At 41.8% G+C, this 25,705-nt stretch overlaps 1 protein-coding gene across 3 annotated transcripts in view; it reads left to right on the top strand.

Annotated features, from left to right (window-relative positions):
- smoc2 (SPARC related modular calcium binding 2) overlaps positions 1 to 25,705 on the top strand; it is a 45,987-nt gene that overhangs the window by 3,866 nt on the left and 16,416 nt on the right. For all 3 annotated transcript variants that reach the window (XM_062463292.1, XM_062463290.1, XM_062463291.1), the window contains exons 2-5: positions 3,862 to 4,024; positions 22,765 to 22,871; positions 23,324 to 23,423; positions 23,999 to 24,043. In XM_062463292.1, the coding sequence (XP_062319276.1) occupies positions 3,895 to 4,024; positions 22,765 to 22,871; positions 23,324 to 23,423; positions 23,999 to 24,043 (382 nt within the window). In that variant the 5' untranslated portion in view covers positions 3,862 to 3,894. The remainder of the gene's footprint in view (positions 1 to 3,861; positions 4,025 to 22,764; positions 22,872 to 23,323; positions 23,424 to 23,998; positions 24,044 to 25,705) is intronic.

The raw sequence follows: 25,705 nt of genomic DNA, 5'->3' as shown, positions 1-25,705 counted from the left end.
CGAGACAGAAAGAAAGGGAGAGGTCCGGCTGCCTGAATAGGACACAAACTGCATCAAATCAAGCAGTCTTGTGTGGATTTTTAGGGCCATTCCTAAAGGCTCGTTCACACCAAGGACGATAACGAAAACTACAACGAGAACTATATTTGCATCCACACTATAGACGATTAGCTTTTCGCAATGTTGTCTTCCATGTCAAATGGTGGTGCTTTAAATTCGGATGGATTCTGATTGGTTGTCAGTGTTTTATAGTTCATCTGGAAATAGTTTTAAAGTGATCCCAACGATATCGTTCCGCTATATAGTAGTTGTTTTTATCGTTGTTCTTGGTGTGAACGGGCCTTTACCCTGTTACGGTGTGGCTTATAGATTGTGTTACAATGTGAGTGGTGTGTTACAATGTGTGTGACTGTGCTAGGGAGGTTGAAGTGAGTCAGGGGAGAGTAACGTTCCTGCCTCCAACATCCATAAGGACAGGCCATTCACATTACCCTCCAGCCAGACAACCAACTAATGTTAGGAAGACACAGAAGGAAGGCCTTCTTTCTCTCTCCTGTTAGCCCTAGAACTCTCACTCTGTCCTCACCCTGCAGCTTATCTCATTCCCTAGAAGATGCCAGGGAACGGGAGGCTGGGGTTTGGGATGGTAGTTGAGCACTGGGAGTTTTGAATGGTAGTTTAACCCTGGGAGTTCTGGAGGATTTTGTATCTGCTGCAGTGGTTTACAGTAGCTGGCCGTCTGGCTGGATGCTGGGCCGCTGATTGAATGGCTGTGTTTTGGTTGTCAGTCTCTTGGCTTGTTGGAGGATGTTAATGAGAAGGCTGGTCTGGGCTCCGGGGTGGCCCATGTGGGACTGTGGTTGGGTTCATGTCTGGCTTCCTACCCACCACTATGCATGGCCGGACAGTCCCTTACACAGCCTTTGTCATTATCAATGCCGACCATGGCCTGGACTAGTCTGCAGCCTTTTTCGGAAGTAGTTTTTTGACATTTGTTTTTGCTTTCATGCCCCTTGCTTGGCTGTCTGTGATGGGGAGCTGTGCAGGACAGATGATAGAGACAGCCAGGAGAATTATGAAAGATAAAACATAGGGAGAGAGGATGTAGAGAGATAAAACATAGGGAGAGAGAGTGGAGGGAGAGAGAAGGGAGGGAAAGATAGGATGCAGGAAGGTCACAACTGCAGGGGGAAACCCTCATTGGAGATATTGTTGATGCTGGAACAACGTGGATGAGATGAAGGGGGAGGAGGAGAAGGGAGAGAAGATAAAGGAAGGGAAGGGGTAGGAGGTGAATTGGGAGGAGGTAAAGGGGGGTTGGGGAGTTCTCAGACTCAGAACTGCAGGAGCCTGTCAGTCACAACCAATGGAGCAGAGGATCTAATACAGAGAAAGACCCCCAACACACAGAACTGGGCAACTGAATAGGATTATTATGCAGTCAATTATTCATAACTGTCTCAATGGATGTTCATAGCTTAGTCATTAAAAGATGAATTAAGACAAAGGGGAAGAGGGCACTAAATGCCAGCTGCCATTCATCAGTTCATAAAAGTCGATAGAAAGATAGGGAGAGACAGAATGTGTAAGAGAGTTAAAGAGTATGAGAGAGAAAAGGGCAGAAGGATGATAAAGACTAGATAGTGTTATAACTCAGACCCAAGGTGTTTGTCAAAACATATGTTCTTTAGCCTCCAAAATGTGTGTAAGCATGTTTTTTTCATGTTCTGTCTCTCGTCCCTGATCTCCTCCCTTTGCAGTACAGGTCCCATCTTTTTCAAAATAATGACACAATAATACATAGGTTTAAAGGCCCGTTCACACCACGAACGATAACTAGAACTATATTTGCCTCCACACCAACCTTGACTTGACAACCTTGATTAGCTTCTCGCAATGTAGTCTTCCATTTCAAATGCGCGAGCGCTTTCAATTGGATGGATTCTGATTGGTTGTAAGTGTTTTATAGTTCATCAGTTGTGACAAAAAATATTTTGAAAGTGATCCCAATAATATCGTTTCGCTATAATAGTAGTTGTCGTTAGGATTCTGCTCTTGTTTTAACCAAGAACTATTCTTAAAACGTTATATTTACAGTTACAGTTATCGTCCCTGGTGTGAACGGGCCTTTAGGCTGGTTTAAAAAAAAAACATACAGTTTTCATGAAAAGAAAATATTTCATTCAATACGAAAATGTGTTCCCTCCCAGCTCCTCTTCCGATGTGTTCCAACGGGCCTCTCCTTAGTCTTCCTGGGGAGATTTATGGCGAGGGAGGGGGGCTGTCTCTCCTGGCCCAGGGCAAAGCCGTGTTCCCCACAAACCTCATCTTCCAGGGGCAGCACCCCCCCCCCCCCACAGCCCTCCTAGTCTGAACACCTATCCTCCTTCCCTCCCTCTTTCCTTCTCTCCCTTCACTCGTTAATTTTTAAGATGTCAGACACAACACATTTTTTATTGTCCACTGCCCCTCCCACTTTTATGGATGATGTTTGTTTTTGTCTCCAGGCAGATTTGCCCTGTCATGTGACACATCACAATGGATTTAAGACTGGATATAAGATTTAAGGATGTAAGACTTTGTACTTTGTAGCTGAGGTTGATGTGAAGAAAGAAAATGACTAAGCATCAGGAGTGTGTGTACATGTGAGTGTGTGTATGTGAGTGTATCTATGTGTGAGCATGTGTGCCCAAGTGTGTATATGTGCATACTCTTGACAGCGCTGACTAAAAAAACATTAGTAACTTCATGCAGGCAAGTATTTAAATTTCTCTGAATAGAAAATTATTTTAAATAGAGGACAGTAAAGTCCGCAGACAGACATGATTGTAAATCCTTATTATTGTAAAAAAAACATTATTGAAAATGACACCTGCATGAGTTCTGGTTAAGAAAGGGACACGAAACAACAAGTTTGGTTTCACCTTTTAACCCAGCCAACTCATGAAAACATGAAGTGTACAGTAGCACACAAACAGTATGGACACCATACACTTGTACTGTAGCAACACAAAACAGCAGACATGCCAGTTTATTTAGGGTCTCTCTCATTCACTGTCCTTTCATTCATTGTAGCAGTTACAGCCTGTTTGTATGGCTGGGCGACAGGGTTTTAGTCTGTGGCTGCAAACACAATGGCGGCATTGACACAGGTGATCCTCAGCTGGGATGCTGCATCCTTGTTGCTCTTTTCATGCCTGAGTCAAACATCCTTCGGGAGGGATTTGAGATGAATACCTGCACAGGTGTTGGCATGGACAAAGGCTGGAGGAGGAGTCAAAGTCGGTGTCACTCACAGTCGGACCCAGACCCCCCTTCATCCCTCTCATCTCCAGTACACCCCTTCCCCCTCTCCCCCATTTCTCTCTTTTGGACAAGACACAGCACGGCCTCTGTGTGACTGGCTGACAGCAGCTCTCAAAGGGCCGCCATGGCAGTGTTTCATCTAGGTGTCGAGCTGTTGTATATCAACTCTCTCTAATGCATTTATGAGAGGATGTTATGCCTGTTTTTGAACCACCGATGTAAAGTTCCCAAAAAAGGAACTGGCAATTAACATACTTAGTTTTTTTTGGCAATGGCCAGCTGTCCTGTCTCAGACTGTGTGCCATACCAATGATCTGAGAGGCATATGCCCCTACAGGAGCTTTAATCACACCCTGTGAATCACCTTCATAAATCCCATCAGAATACCACCTGCTGCCATGGCTGGGAGGATTCAACTGTTTTGGTGCAGAGGTCAATGATTCATGGTTAACTTTTTATGTGTTCCTATCTCCCTCTCTTGCTCTCCCCCCCCCTCTACCTCTCTCTCTGTTTCCCTCTTTCACTATCTGTCTGTCTCTCTCTCTCTCCCCTCAGTTTCTGCGGGTGGACCAGGATAAGGAGTGTAACATGGAATGTACCGGTGGTCATCGGAAGCCCCTGTGTGCCTCGGATGGGAGAACCTTCACGTCACGCTGCGAGTTCCTCCGTGCCAAGTGCCGGGACCCCCAATTGGAGGTCATCCGAGGGCCGTGCAAAGGTCAGGTCACAAGTCATGCTTCAGTGCCGCCCTGTGCTCTCAAATGTTCTGTGGGTCACAGTATAGACTTCTGGGTTAAATCTGGGGGGGCTGATTTTTTTTTATTGCCTTTGACCAAAAACAGTTTTGAGATACACATACTAAATTAGAGTGAATAATCCTGGACTACGAGTAAAACACCTGTTAGAATAAATTGTATTATTTGGGACAAAGACAGTTTCCTGACATTTTCTGTCACAGTACCATCTATGTAGCAAGCTTCCTCATCGATTATAAATGGACATTTGTCCTCAGTCAGATTAAATGGAATGAATTATAGGAAAGGCATGAGAGCATGAATGAGATGCCTTGACAGGAATGAATGGGGTGGTTTGCCTTGACAGGAATGAATGGGGTGGATGCTATTCTGCCCTACTAGTAGAGCAGCATATCCACATTTCCAATGGTAGATTTAGGGTGAAAGGATCAATGTGGTGGGGACCCTAAAAGGTCAGCGTGCTCACAGACAGTCTCATTGTGGCGGTAGGAGGAGCCCATACATCCTGGCTCTGCCCCCTAACCCCCACTCCTCTTCTCTTGCCAGTCCATACCACTCCCTAACTCTCCACACCACTAGTTTAACAGTTCTTTATCAGACATAATGCCCCATTCTTACCCATTACGATATTAGATCACACACAGTGGGAGATAGATAGAGAGAGAGAGAGAGAGAGAGAGAGAGAGAGAGAGAGAGAGAGAGAGAGAGAGAGAGAGAGAAAGAGAGAGAGAGGGGTTGGTGGAGAGAATAGCAAGAAGAGAGAGAGAGGGAGGGAGAATGGGGTTCTGCAGAGAAAGAGCTTGTATGTGATGGAAAAAATGTATGCGATTTTATGCCGCCTCTGAGTAGCTATAGCAACGTCTTTGAGCGGGACATCTGGATATGTGGGATGGAGGGAGGGTGAGAGAATGGAGGATTCCAGCTAGGAGGCTGAAAGGAGTGAGAGTCCATGAAAGTATTGTATGAATATATGTGTGTCTGCATCAATGAGACAGAGGAGGCTGGATGTCTTTACCACTCTGTTGCCTCCTCCCCCACTCTCCCCCCCACTCCTGGAAGACTTGGGAGGTGTGAGCAGAAGGGACACCAGTAGACTACAGACCAGTCAGACCAGTTAATATAACCCAATATCTGGCCCATGGGGCACAGATGGGTTTAATGTGCCATGGATTGGTGAGACTCTCACCACGTTCTATCATCGGGCTCTGATGATTCAACTGTCCTGTCATTTTTTCCAGTTGTGTTTTTGTCGCAGGCCCCTAGAGAAGGATGAGGACTGCTTTCAGTTTAGGAATTTTCCATGGAGGCACTCCATCCAGAACATTCATGTCTTGCTCCCTCTTTCCGCCAGGGACAGTGACAGTAGCACAGACCTAGGTGTAGTCACGAGGGGGACATTGGCCCCCTCATTTACATGACACACACACCCGGGCACACACATAAGGGCACACACACAGAGGTACACACTCCCATACACACAAACACAAACATACAAGTACACATGCTTACCACTATGCTTGCACACGCACACCAGGCTGAGAGAAGCCAGCGCACATTCCTCCTCAGCCTCGCTAATGGACAATGTAGTGTATGCCAGCGCGTTTTAAATCCTGGCATGTGTGAGTCATTGTTTTAACTTGATTAAAACCAGCCAGCCACCCAATCCATTCTGAATGATGCAGCCCTCTTAGTATCAGTCCACTTTGGTGCCACTTCCTCTATCAGATCTCCTCCTCCAACAGCTATCCTAAATCACCAGCTATCCTACACCCCCAGCTATCTTACTCCAGCATATCCTCCATTAGCTATCCTACATCACCACCTGTCACCCTCCACCAGTTCTCCTCCCCCACCAGCTATCCCTCTCTTCCAGTGCTCCTCCACTAGCTATCCCTCTCTTCCAGTCCTCCTCCACCAGCTATCCCTCTCTTCCAGTCCTCCACCAGCCATCCCTTTCTTCCAGTCCCACTCCTAGCCTCAACTCCCAGCTAGCTCCCAGCTAGCCTCTGTCCAGGAGTCTGGTGTTTGACTTAAGCGGCTAGATCAGATGGACCTCAGGCAAGAGAGGATCCATGGCTTTGACAAGGAGATGTGAAAGCCTGTTACACTGAGGTGGAGGAAAATATGACCCAAATTCTTTTGAGGACAGCAGTGAGCAGAGGAGTGAGGCTTTTAGAGAGAGAGGTGCAGGTCCTGTCCCAGATAGTTTTTCCTGTGCATCAGCCATTTTCACAGGATGAATGGAATGTTCTCCAGGGGACTGAGAGCTGCCCAGCCCAGTAATGGCTTTAACACTTGGCTATGGGGCTGGCTGGTTTGTTGTCTGATTAGCAGGCTGAGGCTGGGGGTGAGTGACTGACTGGTTGGCTGGCTGGCTTGCTGGCTGGTAAAAGGCTGGCTGGCAGATATGGCAAAAGTACACATCCTTCACTGAAGTAGAAGTACAGATACTCATCTAAAGTGCGACTACTACCAACTACGCCAACAAAAAGATAGCGTTTCCTTGCAGGGATTTGCAGGGATTTGAAACTTTGTGTTCGTCATAGATTGTGAATTATGAAACTAATCCAACTCCATATATATACAGTCTATGGTTTCAATTAGTAAAAAAAAAAGCAAAAGCAAAAAAAAGAGTTTCAAAAGTTTCAAAAGCAAAAAAAAAAAGTTTCAAAATTTTCAAATGCAAAAAAAGAATATTCAAAAGCAAAACAACGTTTCTAATGCAAAAATAATGGGTAACACTTTAGAATAATGGTCCGTTGTTAACACGTAGCTATGCAGGAAGTAATAGGTAGTACTACATTAACACTGAACTTAATACTATTAACTAATATGGAACCAAGATTAACTAAGCAGTAAGTAATAGACAATTTAGTACAAAGGTAGTTCCTTGGTAGGTATTTGATGATTACTAAATAAATATATCCTCATTGAGAACTACTTGTGAACTATGAACAATTAAGAAAGAATAAGCAATTATTACTAACCACAAAACGTCTAGAAAGTGAACAAATTAGTTATTTGTGGAAACCAGTTTATGAATATTAACTGTGAATATAAACTATGACTTTGACTATGATAGGTGTGAAAACAATTCTAATTAAATTATTAAATGAAATTATACTCTACCTAAACCACAATGTCTTTAAAAATGCATTGATTTGTTATGGCTCTCCTCCGAGTTTCGACTACTAGTCTGACTGTGTGTGTGTGAGTTGGCTCGGCCCTACCTCATGCAGTATAATTGGTTGACACTGCGTGTATGATTGACACACTCTCACGCCACACCTCGATTTCTCAAGCTGAGAAGGCAACGCCAACCAAGTAGTCCTGCTAATGTTGTGAACAGTAATGGACGAGGCGCAGGCACACGGGTCAGGGTATATTGTGGCCAATCGTTTTTCCATCACATTTTGCAATCGGCAAAGCAAATATTTGAGCCATGCGCTACCAATGTACACTTGGCAATAGGGGTTATGCGGAGCGCCCAGGAAACGAACCGGAAATGTAATCATGTAATCATTTCCGCTGCTGTGCTAACCCAACGGCAAACCCAGCTAGTTCACACAATCAACAATAACATTATTATTATTATTATGAGCCGACAGGCTGAGGGAGAGGTTGAAGATGTCACTGAAGACCCCTGCTAGCTGGTCAGCCTTGCGAGGGTTGTTCTTTTGGAAGCAAAGCCTCACCTCAGCTACAGTTAATGTAGGCACACCACTGGCTTGGCCTTCAGGTAACTCCACTGCAGGGGGATCACTGTCCCTCTCAAAGCGAGCATAGAATGCATTCAGCTCGTCTGGTAGCAGGGCAGAGGACTGGGTCTCACTGTAGCCTCTCCCTTTGTAGTCTGTGATGGCTCTAAGTCCACTCCACATGCGCCTGGGGTCAGAGCCATGGTAGCTGGACTCCACCTTGGTTCTGTAACCCCTTTACGCTGCTTTGGTGGCCTTCAAAGGTTGTATCTGGCCTTCCTCTATTGATCAGGGTCCCCAGAGTTAAAGGCGGCAGACCGGGCTGGAACCTTAGTTCTACTGATGAATTCATTTATGCTTGAGTATAAAATGTTACTATATAGACAATTCTGTGCTTCGAACTTTGTGGCAACATTTTGGGGAAGGCCCTTAATCTTACCGCCCCCACCCATACACTCGCCCGACCCAATTGCAAGCACACAATAACCCATTTTGATATCGTCAAATAACGAATTGAAAACAAACTGATGAGAAAAATGAGCACTTGAACAGACATCAGCGGGATAAGAACTACCTTAAATTACAGAAACCATCTTTGGGAAAAAATCATTTGACGTGATTTTTTTGTTTGGCCCATGTCCCATCCGCTAACATGGAGGGGGCGGGACTAATGACCTGTACTGCAGCCAGCCATTAGGGGCGATCAAGATTTTTTGGCCTCACTTTTCAGAGCTACCGTCCAGTGTTTTACAGTCTGGCGCAAACGTGTAGCGCACTAAGCCAATCTTCAGGCTACAGCTCTTACTTTGAAATATGTTTACATTTTTACATTTTACATTTAGCAGACGCTCTTATCCAGAGCGACTTACAGTAAGTACAGGGACATTCCCCCTGAGGCAAGTAGGGTGAAGTGCCTTGCCCAAGGACACAACGTCATTTTGCACAGCCGGGAATCGAACCGGTAACCTTCAGATTACTAGCCCGACTGCCTAACCGCTCAGCCACCTGACTCCCTGTTAAATGTTAAATAGTGGCCCCTCCTTTCACCCCCCTCACGTATCATCTGTCTCCCCTTTGCCAATTTTGAGATGGGAATTGGGGAACGAAAACACTTGTAGGTGTGTCTCACGAATTACCAAGCGTCAATCGGTAGCGCAGGGCTCAAATATATAGCTTGCCAATTGACCTATCGCTAAGCCCCGCCCCTCGAACGCAAACGGCCCAATGGCAGTTTAGTAACAGCTGCACTCAGACATCTTCAGTTTACAACTCCATAGAGTAGCATTAGGAAAAGGCATTCTTCTCTTGTTTTATCGGGTTTGTTGTAATTTAAGTTAAAAAACAATGGTCAAACGATGTGCATGGGGTAGATGCAACACTGATACGAGGTATCATGAGAGGATGGGAAACGGGTATATATAATCCCACTTCCCAAACCAAAACAAGACAGGGCCAAATGTCTCCGGATAAAGCTGTGTGGCAGACCACACAGTCAACTCAATGTAACGAAGATGAACAAGGATGTCATCACATTATTGTCATTGACAGTACCGGCTTACTTTCACCACTGATGTTATGCTAGGCTTAGGCAAGTTATCTCTGGTTAAAACTAGCTAACATTATTACGTATAACGTTTAGCTATTCACTAGCTAGACAGTTAGGGTAATGCTAGTAAATAAACTAATAAACATAGGTTTACATCTCTGTGCCTCTCCAGATTAGTTAAAGATCCTGTAAAGTAAATTCCATGATTTGCTTCTCAGTACATTATATATGTGTGAAATGAGTTCCTGATAGCATGTGCAAAGCGCTAAAACTTTGTCGCACTGAAATGTGGAGTTAGACCGTAGAACAGTTTCTCTTCCGTTTTCAGGTTTTAATGGGTGGGGCCAAAAAGTTACCCATCTTTGTCATTTCGACTCATCTACGTCAGATCACTGAATGGCTCCTCCTGCTGTACTGTTATTGTAGCCTACATCAGCTAGCTAGCCAGCTTCAGGATGTCTCCCTCCACCCGCAACTGCATCTTCCCTGGATGCAAAAACTTCAGCTGCGCTGCAACGCTATTTAATTTCCCTATTGATGAGGAAAGGAAAAATAGGTGGATTGATTTTGTGAAGAGCCACGCTGATGGAAAGCTTCGGATAAACTCCAACAGCCGCCTCTGCAGTGACCATTTCACGGCGGATAGTTTTAACATGGACCAGAGACAGACGGGGTTCGTGGACACACGGCTTCTCTTGTAGCGCAGAGCCGTACCGAGCATCGCCCTCCCGGCCGTTCCTCCTCCGGTCGCAACTGGACCATCCACCGCCGCCAGCAGTTCATCACTCAGTTCTGTATGCTTGTTATAATTATACTAGATAACTTTTCCAGAGGTACCTCTGCTATGAGTTAGTGCAAACCGCTAACTTGATATTAGGCTACTCGGTGTAGAATGATGGTATTTTGGTGAAATGGTAGCTAATGTGCTAGAAGAAGCCTAGTTGGAGAGCTCACTGTCTGCTGTCTCTGGTGTCACTTTTTACTGTTACAGCTCAGGGGAACATTTTATTTATATGCATCTGTATGTTTCACTCATTGAACAAATAAATTCTAATTCTATACGTTTTGTTCGGCTTGACGTAGCGTCCATTATCTGGGTCGTAGGTAGGCAGCGACGGGCCGAGCTTCAGCTCCTTCAGGCGACACGCCCCCCCAGTCTAAAGCAGAGAAGAGTACTGATTTTCTCACGATTTCAAAGACTAATTTAACATACTTGTCTGTGTTTTTTTCCCATTCGAATTTGGATGGGTAGTTAATAACACATTATTCTGTGGTGTGGTGAACTTGAAATGGAATTTCAATGGAATTGAAAACTCATTTTCAATTCCACTTTACAGGATCTTTAAATTAACTGAAGGTAAATTAATGTAATCTTACCCTGCGGTGCATGAAAAATGCTGGTCTTGGATGTTGTTATCCTGAATCGTGATGACCGTGAGATGAGGCTTCTTCCTCCTGCATTGAGATCTGTCTCGCCTCCAATTTAAGTTTGTCATCCACCATATCTACTTTTAAATTCTGTACGTATCCCTCTATTGCATAATGAAGTCCCATTTGACGGCTAAAACTCTAGTCAGCTGTGATAGTTTGTCCGAGTTAGCAACAGTAACTAAGGGGGGCGGGGCTTAGCAATAGGTGAATTGCGAAATGTGATGGAAAAACGCGCGAAACACCCCTGAAAGATCGTCTCGGGGGTGTGTGCAAACACACGTGAAATGTCGTGGTTAATGGCCCCACCAACAAAGTTTTCAGCCCTGCAGGCTACAGCATTGATCCTTCTCTACGTTGTCCTTGGAAAAGTGGTGCTGGGGGTCATGCAACTCCTGTGCTTTTCAACTTCGAGAATTAATTTGATGTCGTCCATCTCCTTGAATTTCTCGCTGATTTTTTCAAAATCGACTTGGGGGTTCTCTCTCGTTAGACGATGTCTGCACGCGTGTGTGTTGTGTGCAACGTGTGACAGCTCGTTTCTCTCAAACAAAACAACTACGGGCATGCTGGCTCAACAGATCAATCCTTTTATTAGGATTACTCCGTCAGGAGGAATCCCTATTGTAATTGTTGGTATTATTAGGGTTCCTCCGGTAGGAGGGAACCTATTGTTTTTGTTAGTATTCTTATTAGGGTTCCTCCGGTAGGAGGGAACCTATTGTTATTGTTGGTATTCTTATTATTATTAGGGTTCTCCGGTAGGAGGGAACCTATTGTTATTGTTGGTATTCTTATTATTATTATTAGGGTTCCTCCGGTAGGAGGGAACCTATTGTTATTGTTGGTATTCTTATTCTTATTCTTATTATTTTTCTTCTCCTTGCGCCTCAATATCTCAAAAAGTCCCTGGTCATAAATTTTCTAATTTGGCACATTGATACTACATCCAAGTGGGTACCCCCACACCAAATATGGGCCACATCAGACCATGGGGGCGCCACAGGCCACGCTCAAAAGTCCAATTTTCAAAGGGATGGCATTCCCACCCCATTGCTCCAATTCAACCCATAAGGTCCGCCATGATGGATTTTCCGGGACAGTGATAATTTGGGAAAACCTTCAAAATTCCTCTTCTCTTGAACCAAAGCTCCAATTGACTTGAAATTTTGAACAGATATGTATCATGGATGTATCTAAAAACGTTACTTAAGACAGTTGAATCAAATACAAAATGGCTGAAAGGGGTGTACTTATGTAAATGTCCACACTGCCTCAATATGTTTGTGTCACTAAATCAAATGTCATTTTGAATGATAGTTTTTCAAACCTAATAGGGTTCAAGATGACATCACTCTGAAGTACCATAAACAATTTCACCTTGGTATGTCAAAATATGATTGAATTAGAGCTGTTTCAACCTTGGCTGAATCTAACAACGCTTACCACAGGAGAAACAGCTTACTTTTTCAGACAGTAACTGAACATGACAATATTCAACACTGAGAATAGCTCAATGGGCTGGGATGGTGACCTGTTAAATGTAAGGTTGTAGGTCCGAATCCAGCCATTATCTTTTGGCCTGTCATAAATTTGATTATCTGCTTAGTTAAACAGGATGAAATCATTCTGAAATACCATGCACAATTTCATGCAATTTCACCTTGAAATGTCAACCGTTTCTTAACCTTTGTCCCAAAGCTGACCAAAGCTAATATTCTGCCCTTTGTATTCATACAACCTCAACAGTTGGTGTGTAGCAGAGAGGATAGAGAGACTGACTTGTAACCTTATGCTCATGAGTTCAAATCCCCATTCAGCCTGTTGTTGGCCAAACATGAAGTAGTTTTGCTCTCTTGTTGTCCAACTCTCAATCTTCAACAGTGTACATGTTTATAATATTTTGCCATTTTGCGGAGGAACCCGCATCGCTGCTTGCAGCTATATTTAGGTTCCTCCGGTAGGAGGGAACCTATTGTTATTGTTGGTATTCTTATTATTATTTTTCTTCTCCTTGCGTCCCAATATCTCAAAAAGTCCCTGGTCATAAATTTTCTAATTTGGCACATTGATACTACATCCAAGTGGGTACCCCCACACCAAATATGGGCCACATCGGACCATAGGGGGCGCCACAGGCCACGCCCAAAAGTCCGATTTTCAAAGTGATGGCATTTCCACCCCATTGCTCCAATTCTTCTGAAACTTGGTGTGCATGCCTCATTTTTCATGAGGAACAAAAAAGCCTCAAGGACCCGTAAGGTCCGCCATGATGGATTTTCCTGTACTGTGATAATTTGGGAAAACCTTCAAAATTCTTCTTCTCTTGAACCAAAGGTGAAATTGACTTGAAATTTGGTACAGATATGTATCATTGACGTATTTAAAAACGTTACTTAAGGCAATTGAATCAAGTACAAAAAGGCTGAAATGGGTGTATTTATGTAAATGTCCACATTGCCTCAATATGTTTGTGTCACTAAATCAAATGTATTTTTGAAGGATGGTTCAAACCTAATAGGCTTTAAGGTGACATGCCCCTGTAGTATCATGCAAAGTTTCACCTTGATATGTCAAAATATGACTGAATTACAGCTGTTTGAACTTGGACCAAATCTGACAATGCTTGCCATTGGAGAAACTGCTTTTTTTATTATCCAGTTGCTGAACTTTGTGTCATCCATGTCTGGGAATGGCTCAATTGGCTGAGGAGCTCAATTGGCTGGCTAAATTGGCTTACATTTGAATACCTGTTTAGTTAAACAGGATGACATCGTTCTGAAGTACCATGCGCAATTTTACCTTGATATGTCAAAAGATCATTGAATTACAGCTGTTTAAATTTTGGCTGAATCGAACAATGTGTGCTACAGGAGAAACGGCTTCTTTGTTATATACAGTAACTGACCACATGTTCTCAGCCTTGACGGTAGCTCAGTGGATTGAAACGGTGTCCTGCAAAGTGCAAGGTCACAGGTTTGAATCCAGCCACTGCCTTTGGGAATGTCATAATTTTGATTATCTGTTTAGTTAAACAGGATGACATCATTCTGAAATACCCTGCGAAACTGCAATTTTACCTTGACATGTCAACCGTTTCTTAACCTTTGTCCCAAAGCTGACCAAAGCTAATACTCATATCACACAGTCGGAGCACAGATAGATAATCAGCGTCAGCACCCTTGTGTACCCAGCATGCAGTGCGGCATGTCAAAAAACGCAAAGACTTGTGGAAAATAGTTTGGTTACAACAGCCGTGCGAGGGATTTCAGTTGTTGTGTTCATTCAGTTAGATGTTTGTAATGTTATTGTTTGTTAGTTAATATAATCTTGTTGGTCACCCTGATTGTGCATGTTGTGTAGTTTAATGGGACCAGAGAGTCGGCTGCTGTACTATCACAAGCTATTCTCGCAAGCAGCTGACCCTAACCCTAGCAACGTGAGCTCTGCCTAGCCCCGTTGCCCACATCACTATTGTTAATTGTGCATTGACTGAGATTCTGGAAAGAGATCAACTCAAGAAGAGTTTCAATATCCTATAAAAAGCTAATACTCTACCCTTTCTATTCATAAAATCTCAACAGTTGCTGTGTAGCAGAGAGGGTAGAGAGACTGACTTGTAACCTTATGCTCATGAGTTCAAATCCCCATTCAGCCTATTGTCGTTGGCCAAACATGAAGTAGTTTTGCTCTCATGTTGTCCAAGTCTCGATCTTCTACAGTGTACATGTTTATAATATTTAGCCATTTTGCGGAGGAACCCGCATCGCTGCTTGCAGCTATATTTATTTTTCTTCTCCTTGCGCCCCAATATCTCAAAAAGTCCCTGGTCATAAATTTTCTAATTTGGCACATTGATACTACATCCAAGTGGGTACCCCCACACCAAATATGGGCCACATCGGACCATAGGGGGCGCCACAGGCCACGCCCAAAAGTCCGATTTTCAAAGTGATGGCATTTCCACCCCATTGCTCCAATTCTTCTGAAACTTGGTGTGCATGCCTCATTTTTCATGAGGAACAAAAAAGCCTCAAGAACCCATAAGGTCCGCCATGATGGATTTTCCTGTACTGTGATAATTTGGGAAAACCTTCAAAATTCCTCTTCTCTTGAACCAAAGGTGAAATTGACTTGAGATTTGGTACGGATATGTATCATTGACGTATTTAAAAACGTTACTTAAGGCAATTGAATCAAGTACAAAATGGCTGAAATGGGTGTATTTATGCAAATGTACACATTGCCTCAATATGTTTGTGTCACTAAATCAAATGTATTTTTGAAGGATGGTTCAAACTTAATAGGCTTTAAGGTGAGATGCCCCTGAAGTACCATGCAAAGTTTCACTTTGATATGTCGAAATATGACTGAATTACAGATGTTTGAACTTCGACCAAATCTGACAATGCTCGCCATTGGAGAAACAGCTTTTTTTATTATCCAGTTTTGTGTAATCCATGTCTGGGAATGGCTCAATTGGCTGGTAAGCAAATGGTTGTAGGTTCAAAACCAGTCAGAAGCATAGTTTTTAATTTTTTATTCTGGCAAAACGGTTTCTAGTCTTCCGATCAATCCTCCGGTTGTAAAAACATAGCAATGCGTGTTTATTTGAGCCCATCACAACACATCTGTTTAGCGAGACTGTGTAAACTACTGCAACACAAGCCAGGTTCACCACAGTAGCTAGCTACTTGTAGTCTATGCATGGTAGAGATAACTCTAATGGTTTTCTCTAATGAAGTCAATTGATTGTTCAGGTGGATCCCTTGCCTGTTGCATAAATTCATTTCAGTAACCTAAGCCAGGACACATTCCCACTGATTCTAGGCATGATTTAAAATTCCCTTCCATGAAAAGTTATGGCACTCCAAACAACCTGTTTAAAAAAACGATGAGAAAGTTATTCTTTACAGCAGCAACCCAGTCATCCCGTTGTCCCGTTTTTATAGGAAATGTACAAGCAGTTTCAACTTAGGCTGAATCTAACAACACTTACCACAGGAGAAACAGCTTACTTTTTTATACAGTAACTGAACATGACAATATTCAACACTGAGAATATGGCTGGCATGGTGACCTGTAAAGTATAAGGTAGTTGGTTGGAATCCAGCCATTATCTTTTGGCCTGTCATCATTTTGATTATCTGTTTAGTTAAACAGGATGACATCATTCTGAAATACGATGCACAATTTCATGCAATTTCACCTTGAAATGTCAACCGTTTCTTAACCTTTGTCCAAAAGCTGACCAAAGCTAATACTCTGCCCTTTCTATTCATACAATCTCAACAGTTGGTGTGTAGCAGAGAGGATAGAGAGACTGACTTTTAACCTTATGCTCATGAGTTCAAATCCCCATTCAGCCTGTTGTTGGCCAAACATGAAGTAGTTTTGCTCCCTTGTTGTCCAACTCTCGATCTTCTGCAGTGTACATAATATTTTGCCATTTTGCGGAGGAACCCGCATCGCTGCTTGCAGCTATATTTAGGTTCCTCCGGTAGGAGGGAACCTATTGTTATTGTTGGTATTCTTATTATTAGGTTCCTCCGGTAGGAGGGAACCTATTGTTATTGTTGGTATTCTTATTAGGTTCCTCCGGTAGGAGGGAACCTAGTGTTATTGTTGGTATTCTTATTCTTATTATTTTTCTTCTCCTTGCGCCCCAATATCTCAAAAAGTCCCTGGTCATACATTTTCTAATTTGGCACATTGATACTACATCCAAGTGGGTACCCCCACACCAAATATGGGCCACATCGGACCATAGAGGGCGCCACAGGCCACGCCCAAAAGTCCGATTTTCAAAGTGATGGCATTTCCACCCCATTGCTCCAATTCTTCTGAAACTTGGTGTGCATGCCTCATTTTTCATGAGGAACAAAAAAGCCTCAAGGACCCATAAGATCCGCCATGATGGATTTTCCTGTACTGTGATAATTTGGGAAAACCTTCAAAATTCCTCTTCTCTTGAACCAAAGGTGAAATTGACTTGAAATTTGGTACAGATATGTATCATTGACGTATTTAAAAACGTTATTTAAGGCAATTGAATCAAGTACAAAATGGCTGAAATTGGTGTATTTATGTAAATGTCCACATTGCCTCAATATGTTTGTGTCACTAAATCAAATGTATTTTTGAAGGATGGTTCAAACCTAATAAGCTTTAGGGTGACATGCCTCTGAAGTACCATGCAAAGTTTCACCTTGATATGTCAAAATATGACTGAATTACAGCTGTTTGAACTTCGACCAAATCTGACAATGCTCGCCATTGGAGAAACAGCTTTTTTTAATTATCCAGTTATTGAACTTTGTGTATTCCATGCCTGGGAATGGCTCAATTGGCTGAGATGTTGTGCTGGTAATCAAGGTTCAATACCAGTCAGAGGCATAGTTTTTAATTTTTTATTCTGACCAAACGGTTTCTAGTCTCCCGATAAATCCTCCGGTTGTAAAACATAGCAATGCGTGTTTATTTGAGCCCATCACAACACTCCGATCATCTGTTTAGCGAGACTGTGTAAACCACTGCAAAACAAGCCAGGTTCACCACAGTAGCTAGCTACTTGTAGTCTACGCATGGTAGAGATAACTCTAATGGTTTTCTCTAATGAAGTAAATTAATTGTTCAGGTGGAACCCTTGCCTGTTGCACAAATTCATTTCAGTAACCTGAGCCAGGACACATCCCCACTGATGCTAGGCATGATTTGAAATTTGACAAGTTATGGCACTCCTAACAACCTTTTAAAAAAAAACTATGAGTAAGTTATTCTTTACAGCAGCAACCCAGTCATTCCGTTGTCCCGTTTTTATAGGAAATGTACAAGCAGTTTCAACTTTGGACGAATCTTACAATGCTTACCACAAGAGAAACAGCTTATTTTTTTATACAGTAACTGAACATGACAATATTCAGCACTGAGAATATCTCAATGGGCTGGGATGGTGACCTGTAAAGTATAAGGTTGTAGGTTGGAATCCAGCCATAGTCTTTTGGCCTGTCATAATTTTGATTATCTGTTCAGTTCAACAGGATGACATCATTCTGAAGTACCACAAACAATTTCACCTTGGTATGTGAAAATATGATTGAATTAGAGCAGTTTCAACGTTGGCTGAATCTAACAACGCTTACCACAGGAGAAACAGCTTACTTTTTTATACAGTAACTGAACATGATAATATTCAACACTGAGAATAGCTCAATGGGCTGGGATGGTGATCTGTAAAGTATAAGGTAGTAGGTTGGAATCCAGCCATTATCTTTTGGCCTGTCATAATTTTGATTATCTGTTTAGCTAAACAGGATGCCATCATTCTGAAATACCATGCACAATTTCATGCAATTTCACCTTGAAATGTCAACTGTTTCTTAACCTTTGTCCCAATGTTGACCAAAGCTAATACTCTGCCCTTTCTATTCAAAGAAACAGTTCTTTATCTCAACAGTTGGTGTGTAGCAGAGAGGATAGAGAGACTGCTTTGTAACCTTATGCCCATGAGTTCAAATCCCCATTCAGCCTGTTGTTGGCCAAACATGAAGTAGTTTTGCTCTCTTGTTTTCCAACTCTCGATCTTCGATAGTGTACATGTTTATAATATTTTGCCATTTTGCGGAGGAACCCACATCGCTGCTTGCAGCTATATTTATTATTATTCTTGTAATTTATCTCATGAACTCATTGGTAAAAAGTTTTGAAATTTGGCATATTGATACAACATGCCACAACTACCGCCCAAACACAGACTGGCCCACATCAGATCATAGGGGGCGCCACAGGCCACGCCCAAATGTCCACTTTTCAGAGTGATGGCATTTCTACCCCATTGCTCCAATTCTTCTGAAACTTGGTGTGCATGCCTCATTTTTCACGAGGAACAAAAAATCCTCAAGGGCCCATAAGGTCCGCCATGATGGATTTTCCTGTACAGTGATAATTTGGGAAAACCTTCAAAATTCCTTTTCTCTTACAAAAAATGTCAAATTGACTTGAGATTTTGTACAGATATGTATCATTGATGTATTTAAAAACGTTACTTAAGACAGTTGAATCAAATACAAAATGGCTGAAAGGGGTGTATTTATTAATGTACACATTGCCTCAATATGTTTGTGTCACTAAATCAAATGTCATTTTGAATGATGGTTTTTCAAACCTAATAGGCTTTAAGGTGACACCCTCCTGAATTACCCTGCAAAGTTTCATCTTGATATGTGAAAATATGACAAATATGTTTGAGCTTGAACCAAATCTGACAATGCTTGCCATTGGAGAAACATCTTATTTTATTATCCAGTTACTGAACATTGCAAATTCCAGATCTGGGAATGGCTCAATCGGATGAGATGTTGTACTGGTAAATGAAGGGTTGTAGGTTCAAAACCAGTCAAAGCTATTTTTTATTTTTTTTTACAGAACGGTTTCTAGTCTTCCGGTCAATCCTCCGTTTGTAAAACATAGCATTGAGTATTTATTGGAGCCCATTACAACACTCCGATCATCTGTTTAGCAAGACTATGTAAACCACTGCAAAACAAGCCAGGTTCACCACAGTAGCTAGCTACTTGTAGGCTATGCATTGGTAGTGTCAGATTCACAACCGAGTTATCTTTAATGAAGTATATTGATTGTTCAGGTGGATCCCTTGCCTGTTGCACAAATTCATTTCAGTTACCTAAGCCTGGACACATTGCCACTGATGCTAGGCATGATTTGAAATTCCCTTCCATGACAAGTTATGGCACCCCAAACAACCTTTTTCAAAGCACTATGAGTAAGCTATTCTTTACAGCAGCAACCCAGTCATCCCGTTGTCCCGTTTTTATGTCCCATATATATGTAGGACTAAATTACAGCTGTTTGAACTTTAACCAAATCTGACAATGCATGTCATTGGAGAAATATCTTATTTTCTGATACAAAAACTGAACAGTAAAATGTCTAAGTCTGTGAATGGCTTAGAAGGATGAGATGCAGTGCTGATGTGCAAAGGGTGGTGGGTTCTAATCCAGTCAGAGGTATAAACATTTTCTTTTTTTTTATTCTGACAGAAATTACAATTTCAAGTATTCTAGTTAATCCCAGTGTATTATGTCAATTTTACAATTGCCATTTTGAAGGAGGAATCCGCCATTGCTGCTTGCAGCTATATTTTTCATTCGTTTTTATCAGGGTAACCACATGGAATGGCCGTTCGTTACCAACATTGTGTAGCTAGGTTTTATATAGGGTGAATATTGGTAAAGTAGGCCTACGTAGGCCTCAAAAGTAATATTTAAAAAGTTATTATAAAGTCTACAACTTTACAAATGTTCACCGTAGTGTACAATTAATGTAGTAAAATCTTAATAACATCTGGCGAAAAAATATGACCAGCTGCCAAAACGCGGCCCTTCGCAGCCTGTGTGGGCGGTTCAACATGAGCGCCGAAAGAAAAAAGGCAGCGCTTCCAGCTGCTATAGCTAGCGTTTTGGGCCAAGTTCCTGTTCTCTGAATCGAGTTATCAAGCAAGTTATTTGAGTTATTTGTTCTTTCTTTCTTCATCATTTTCATCCCTTTGGAATTACGTTGCTGTTGTATTTCGCAGTAGTGGCGCTAGACTCATTATAGAGTGTTGGTTTGGGTTAGGGTTAGCCATTTACTTACTTATTACTTATTTAGCCATTATGTTTGACTCAGTTTCTCATCACAGTTTGTTGAAGGTGTTGAATGTTTCATTCCAAAATACTGAATTTTTGTTTAAATGCTAGGTTTCATCATATTGTTTAATTCAGACATATTTTACACAGTGCTTTATTCTTGCATGCACAGTTGTGCATCTTTGCATTACGTACGATTTTATTTTACGATTTCATGGAAATCTTCCAGTGCATATAATTATTTTTTTTTTTAGACCCAATCACTGCAGTTGTTTTATGTTGTAGTTCTTGCGGGGTGACATGTTAGTGAGGTGTTAACATGTTTTTCACTTTGAAATAATGGTCCAGATCACTAGTAGTTACTGCAGGATGACAAGGTAGTCAGGTGGCTGAGCGGTTAGGGAATCGGGCTAGTAATCAGAAGGTTGCCAGTTCGATTCTGAATAAGAGCGTCTGCTAAATGTAAATGTAAGGTAACGCTTGAGTAATTAGTGAGGAGTTAACATGTTTGTCACTTTAAAATAATGGTCCACATCACTAGTAGTTCCTGCGGGATGACAAGGTAACGCTTGAGTAATTGTGAGGATTCAACATGTTTTTCACAAGTAATATAAAAAGTTATTTAATGTTATATTTGACACATACTGTACAAGCATACATTTCTGTGAAGCACTAGTGATATTCTAACAAACATTGTAATCTGGAAGATGGGGTTTTGCCCCTATCGCAACATAAATGCAGCCCATGTCTTCATTAAGGATTTTGACAAGAGAACATTAATGTTTAAATTCATATCCTAAAGAGAAGTCCTCCTCAGGTGGCTACTGTAATATAAAGGTAGGTCTTTGGAGTCTGAGACATATTGAACTGACACTGAAGAGCTCATAATAGTGAACTAATCCAATCATGAGCGTGTCAGCATCACTTCTTAATTATTAAAAATGTTAAACAAATGATAATTATTTGTATTATTCTATGTATAAGATGGAAATAAACAGAGAACAGTCCAATCCTTTGGTAGGAGTAGTAGTCACAATCTCAACCTGTAGCTAACATATTTGGGGGGATATAATATTCATAAACTGGTTTCCACAAAGAACCCATTTGAGGCACAAGCTTCTGAAATGTTATGACCATGTTAAGAGTGAAAAAACACAATTGTTCACCTTTTAGACATGTTACTTTTGTGATTAGTAATTAATTAGTTATTCTTTCTTACTATTGGTCATAGTTCACAAGTAATTCTCAATGAGGATATATTTATTAAGTCAGAATCAGAATCAGAATGGGATTTATTCGCCATGAAAGTTTGCACAGACAAGGAATTTGCTTTGGCAGGAAGGTGCATACAATAAACATAGACCTAAAATTTAAATATGTGGACTATCTATACTAAGGGTACATAAACTAGCAGTACTAAGTGGGATTAGAATATAATTAAATATACAATAAAATAAAATATAATTATATATTGCCGTAAATTACAATATAAAAATACAAAATACAAATGTACAAGATACCATTTTGTAATGCAGTGCAAAAAGCAGTGTGTTTTAAGCAAGAAGTCATTAGAGTCAGTGTGGTCCCTTGGCCTTGTTGAAGAGGCCAACAGCGGAAGGAAAGAAACTGTTTTTGTGGCGTGAGGTATTGGTCCTGATGGACCGCAGCCTTCTGCCGGAGGGGAGTGACTGTAATAATCAAATACCTACCAAGGAACTACCTTTGTACTAAATTTGGTATTAATTACTGCTTCCCTTACTGCTACACTTACCCCCCTCACGTATGATCTGTCTCCCCTTTGCCGATTTTGTGATGGGAATTGGGGGACAAAAACACTTGTAGGCGTGTCTCGGGAATTGCCAAGCCTCAATTGGTAGCGCAGGGCTCAAATATTTGCTTGACCAATTGCGAAATGTGATAGAAAAACAATCTGCCAAAATATACCTTGACCCGTATGCCTGCGCCTTGTCCATACAAATTATCCCCAAGAGAGTGACAAATACAAGAGAGTGAGAAATACAAGGTGTTGTTGCTTGAGAGTGTGTGAACTGGTTGAAATGCGTGAGTCTCACGGCGAATGCTTGAGACTTGAGAGCCCGGCAATAACGTTATCCATTCTTTTTGTTGCCTCCTGCCTTGCTCCATGGTAGCTTCGTAGACTAGCTTACGTTTGTTGTGCGTGATAGCCAAGAAATGAAAAAAGGCTCACAATAATTGGACATTTAAACTATTTCCCCTTTATTTCTTTATTTTTCTTCATAGTAGAATATTCCCTGCTGCCTGTCATGTTACTAGCCTTGATGTGCTTGTTCATGTCCAGGAACAGATTTATGAGAACTGTTAAGAAATGTTTAGTGATCCTGGTGATTTGTTTTGCTTTCCAGATACGTCTAGATGTGTTGCAGAGAAGAAGTACACAGAGCAGCAGGCCAAGAAGCTCTTTCCTCAGGTGTTTGTCCCTGTCTGTAACCCTGACGGCACCTACAGCGAGGTAAGATGCATACAGAGACACCAAGACTAGACATGGGTCAATTACCCAAAATTATCTTCTCACACACTGAAATGACACCAACTGATCAGTCCTCTTAGTGTTAATTGCAAAGCAAATCAAACTCACCTCAAATTCTTGGATCTCTCTGATTAACCCAGGTCTGGCACACACATACACGTTTATTCCAATTAACGGTTTATCTAAATATGAGCAAAACTACAGTGATTGGGGGTTAGAATTAGTTTTAGGGGTTTGTATATTACTTAGTTCATGTAAATTGGGACACTTAAAACTTTCCACTTATAGTTCTTGATTATCTGCTTTAATTACTATATGTAAGTGGTTTTGGATAAACCATCTGCTAAAGAATAAATATAATATAAATGTAGACAGTTTGGTCCTAATAATTGCTCCACTACTGTGTTTAACTGTGTGTGTAACTGTGACCCCAGGTGCAGTGTCACAGTTACACAGGTTACTGCTGGTGTGTCACCCCAAACGGGCGTCCAATCAGTGGCTCAGCAGTGGCCAATAAGAAGCCCCGATGCCAAGGTAGGCAGGTCCAGACTCAAACATCACAGCATATATAGTACTAGTGACATCAATTGTAATTTATTTAGCAATGATGACCATGCTTGTTTAACCTGGTCACACAGCAAAATTGACATTCTTGCAAACGTGAAGAATATTTCTGCCAGCCCATAATGCAATCAGCTCTCTCATGGGAAAAGTCAGAATGAGCGATCCTTCTGAGACCTCAGTGTTAGCTGATGCTGGCCTCTGACTGCTCAAGGGTAAGGGAATGGTGTGTATAAGTCCAGTAGAAAATCCCACTGCTGCTGAGTTGAGCAACAAAGTTAAACTGCAAAGAATGGCAGCGTTCCTGGCTAACAGCATCTGCCAAACACTCAAGTAACCAATGCCACATGTCCCTGTGTGTGTTTGTTCTCACTGGGCCTCAGTTGGGAGTCCAACATGTGACTGTAGTTGTGAGGCAGCAAACAGAGCATGCAGTTCCTGTGGGTATTTGAGGTTCTGTATGTGCCGAATACTTGGTGGCTTTATATGGGAAGCTGCTAACTCAGTATCATAATGTTCATGGCTAACTGTGAAACCTATAATTTCAGGGTCAAAGCAAGAGAGAGCCAGTACTAGAGAACCAGGGAAAGCAGGTGAGTAGCAAGCCAGGGAAAACTACAGGACTACAAAATATATATATATATTTCATTGTTTCATTGTTTGTTGTTTTATGTGTGTGTGCATAAAACAACAAGTGTATGGGGGTGTAAGAGAGAGTGAGAAAGTGTGTTTGTGTGTGTAAGCACCTGTGTAACTTAACATGTGTTATGAAGGATTGACATGTTAGAGCTTGCCTCTCCAACATTTTGTTAATTGAGAAAGTGAGAGCAGCCCTTTGAGGCTGGTGACGCAAGGCTGTCTGGGACAGAGGCAGGGGCGTTACTAGACCCTTTTTACTGGAGCATGTGCCCCAGTATAAATCTGCTGTGCCCCAGTAAATCTCAAATTTGAGTTTTAACAATTTACTTTATTAGTCATTTAGATTGATAATCCCGGAAAAAAGAAATGCAGTGTCCCAATCAAGGCTTGTAAAATCAACGCAGTCTAACCGAAAACACAAACTGATGCATGCCTGCAGAATTCCATGTCCGCGCGCTCTTCTGTGCTTGCTATAATGTCCACTGCAGCGGCACAAAGAATTCCAGGTGTCGGAACGCAAGTCAGAATTGAGGTAGGCTAAAGAAACTGAAGAAAGTTTCTAAATAATAGGCCTACCGATCATATTATTCGGACTCAAACATAATAACAACACAAGTCCAACTTATTATATTACATGAAGCTCAAAAAACTATTTGCGCTCAAATAAATGAGAAATAAATAGCTTGACGTGCGCTCACATTAACTATTGATGTCCCTGCCGAAGCTAATATTTAACTTACGTCCCTGATCTGTGCGTATCATGGGTTAAACAAGGGAAGTTTCTATAGTGCATTGTGTTGTACACTTCTTGGGAGTGTGCAACACGCTTGAACATGCTTCAAGCTTGGAAGAAGAAAAAAAGTTATATGAGTAATGAGGGGCCTGTGCCCCAGTAAGAGCTTTATGTCTAGCAACGCTCCTGGACAGAGGAGTGAGTCAAACTAGAGAATCTGTGTTGGGATTTCGTAGACACACACACAATTAACAAACCTCAAACCTAGCCTATGACTGTAACTGCCTCTTCTCCACAGCAACATCCAGAAAAACTGTTAGTGATTGATCACAGCTTTGAATCAACCTGTCACAGCTTTGAATCAACCTGTCCTCTTTTGGACAGGTCCTCGTTTTACCCTACCTCTTACGTCACCTTTTTCTTTTTCCACCCTTTTTCTCTACTTTCTCACTGCACCATCTCTCTTTTCCCTCCTCTCTCTTTCTTATTTTCTGTCTTTACCTGAGCCACTAAATAACATGCAAGTGGGAGTTTAAATGTCTTTCACTTGTCACTTAAACTGACTTCATTTTAGAGCTACAAGCATTTGATTCAATTGCTCTGAAGAGAGAACAGTATGATCTGGAAAGAGAGCTTTCCTCATGGCTTCCAGCCCTGGCTGATGTGTGTGTGTTTGCACGCACGTGTGTGACATATTTTCTTTTGTCTAACTTTGAAGTCTGTTAATCTGATTGTATACAGGCTGATGTCAGAACCACAGAGATTGTCTTGCTGGCTTAGCAAGGAAGGATTCAAAATCCAGAGATACAAAGAGAAAGAGAAAAGAAGAAATATAGAGGAAGACCACTAAAGAGAGAGACAGCAAGAGGGAAAGAGAGAAAGA

The sequence above is a fragment of the Osmerus eperlanus genome, chromosome 6 (genome assembly GCF_963692335.1).
Source record: "Osmerus eperlanus chromosome 6, fOsmEpe2.1, whole genome shotgun sequence".
NCBI classification, from domain to species: domain Eukaryota; kingdom Metazoa; phylum Chordata; class Actinopteri; order Osmeriformes; family Osmeridae; genus Osmerus; species Osmerus eperlanus.
The sequence above is the reverse complement of the archived record's forward strand: the minus strand, read 5'-3'. Positions and strand labels throughout refer to the sequence as shown.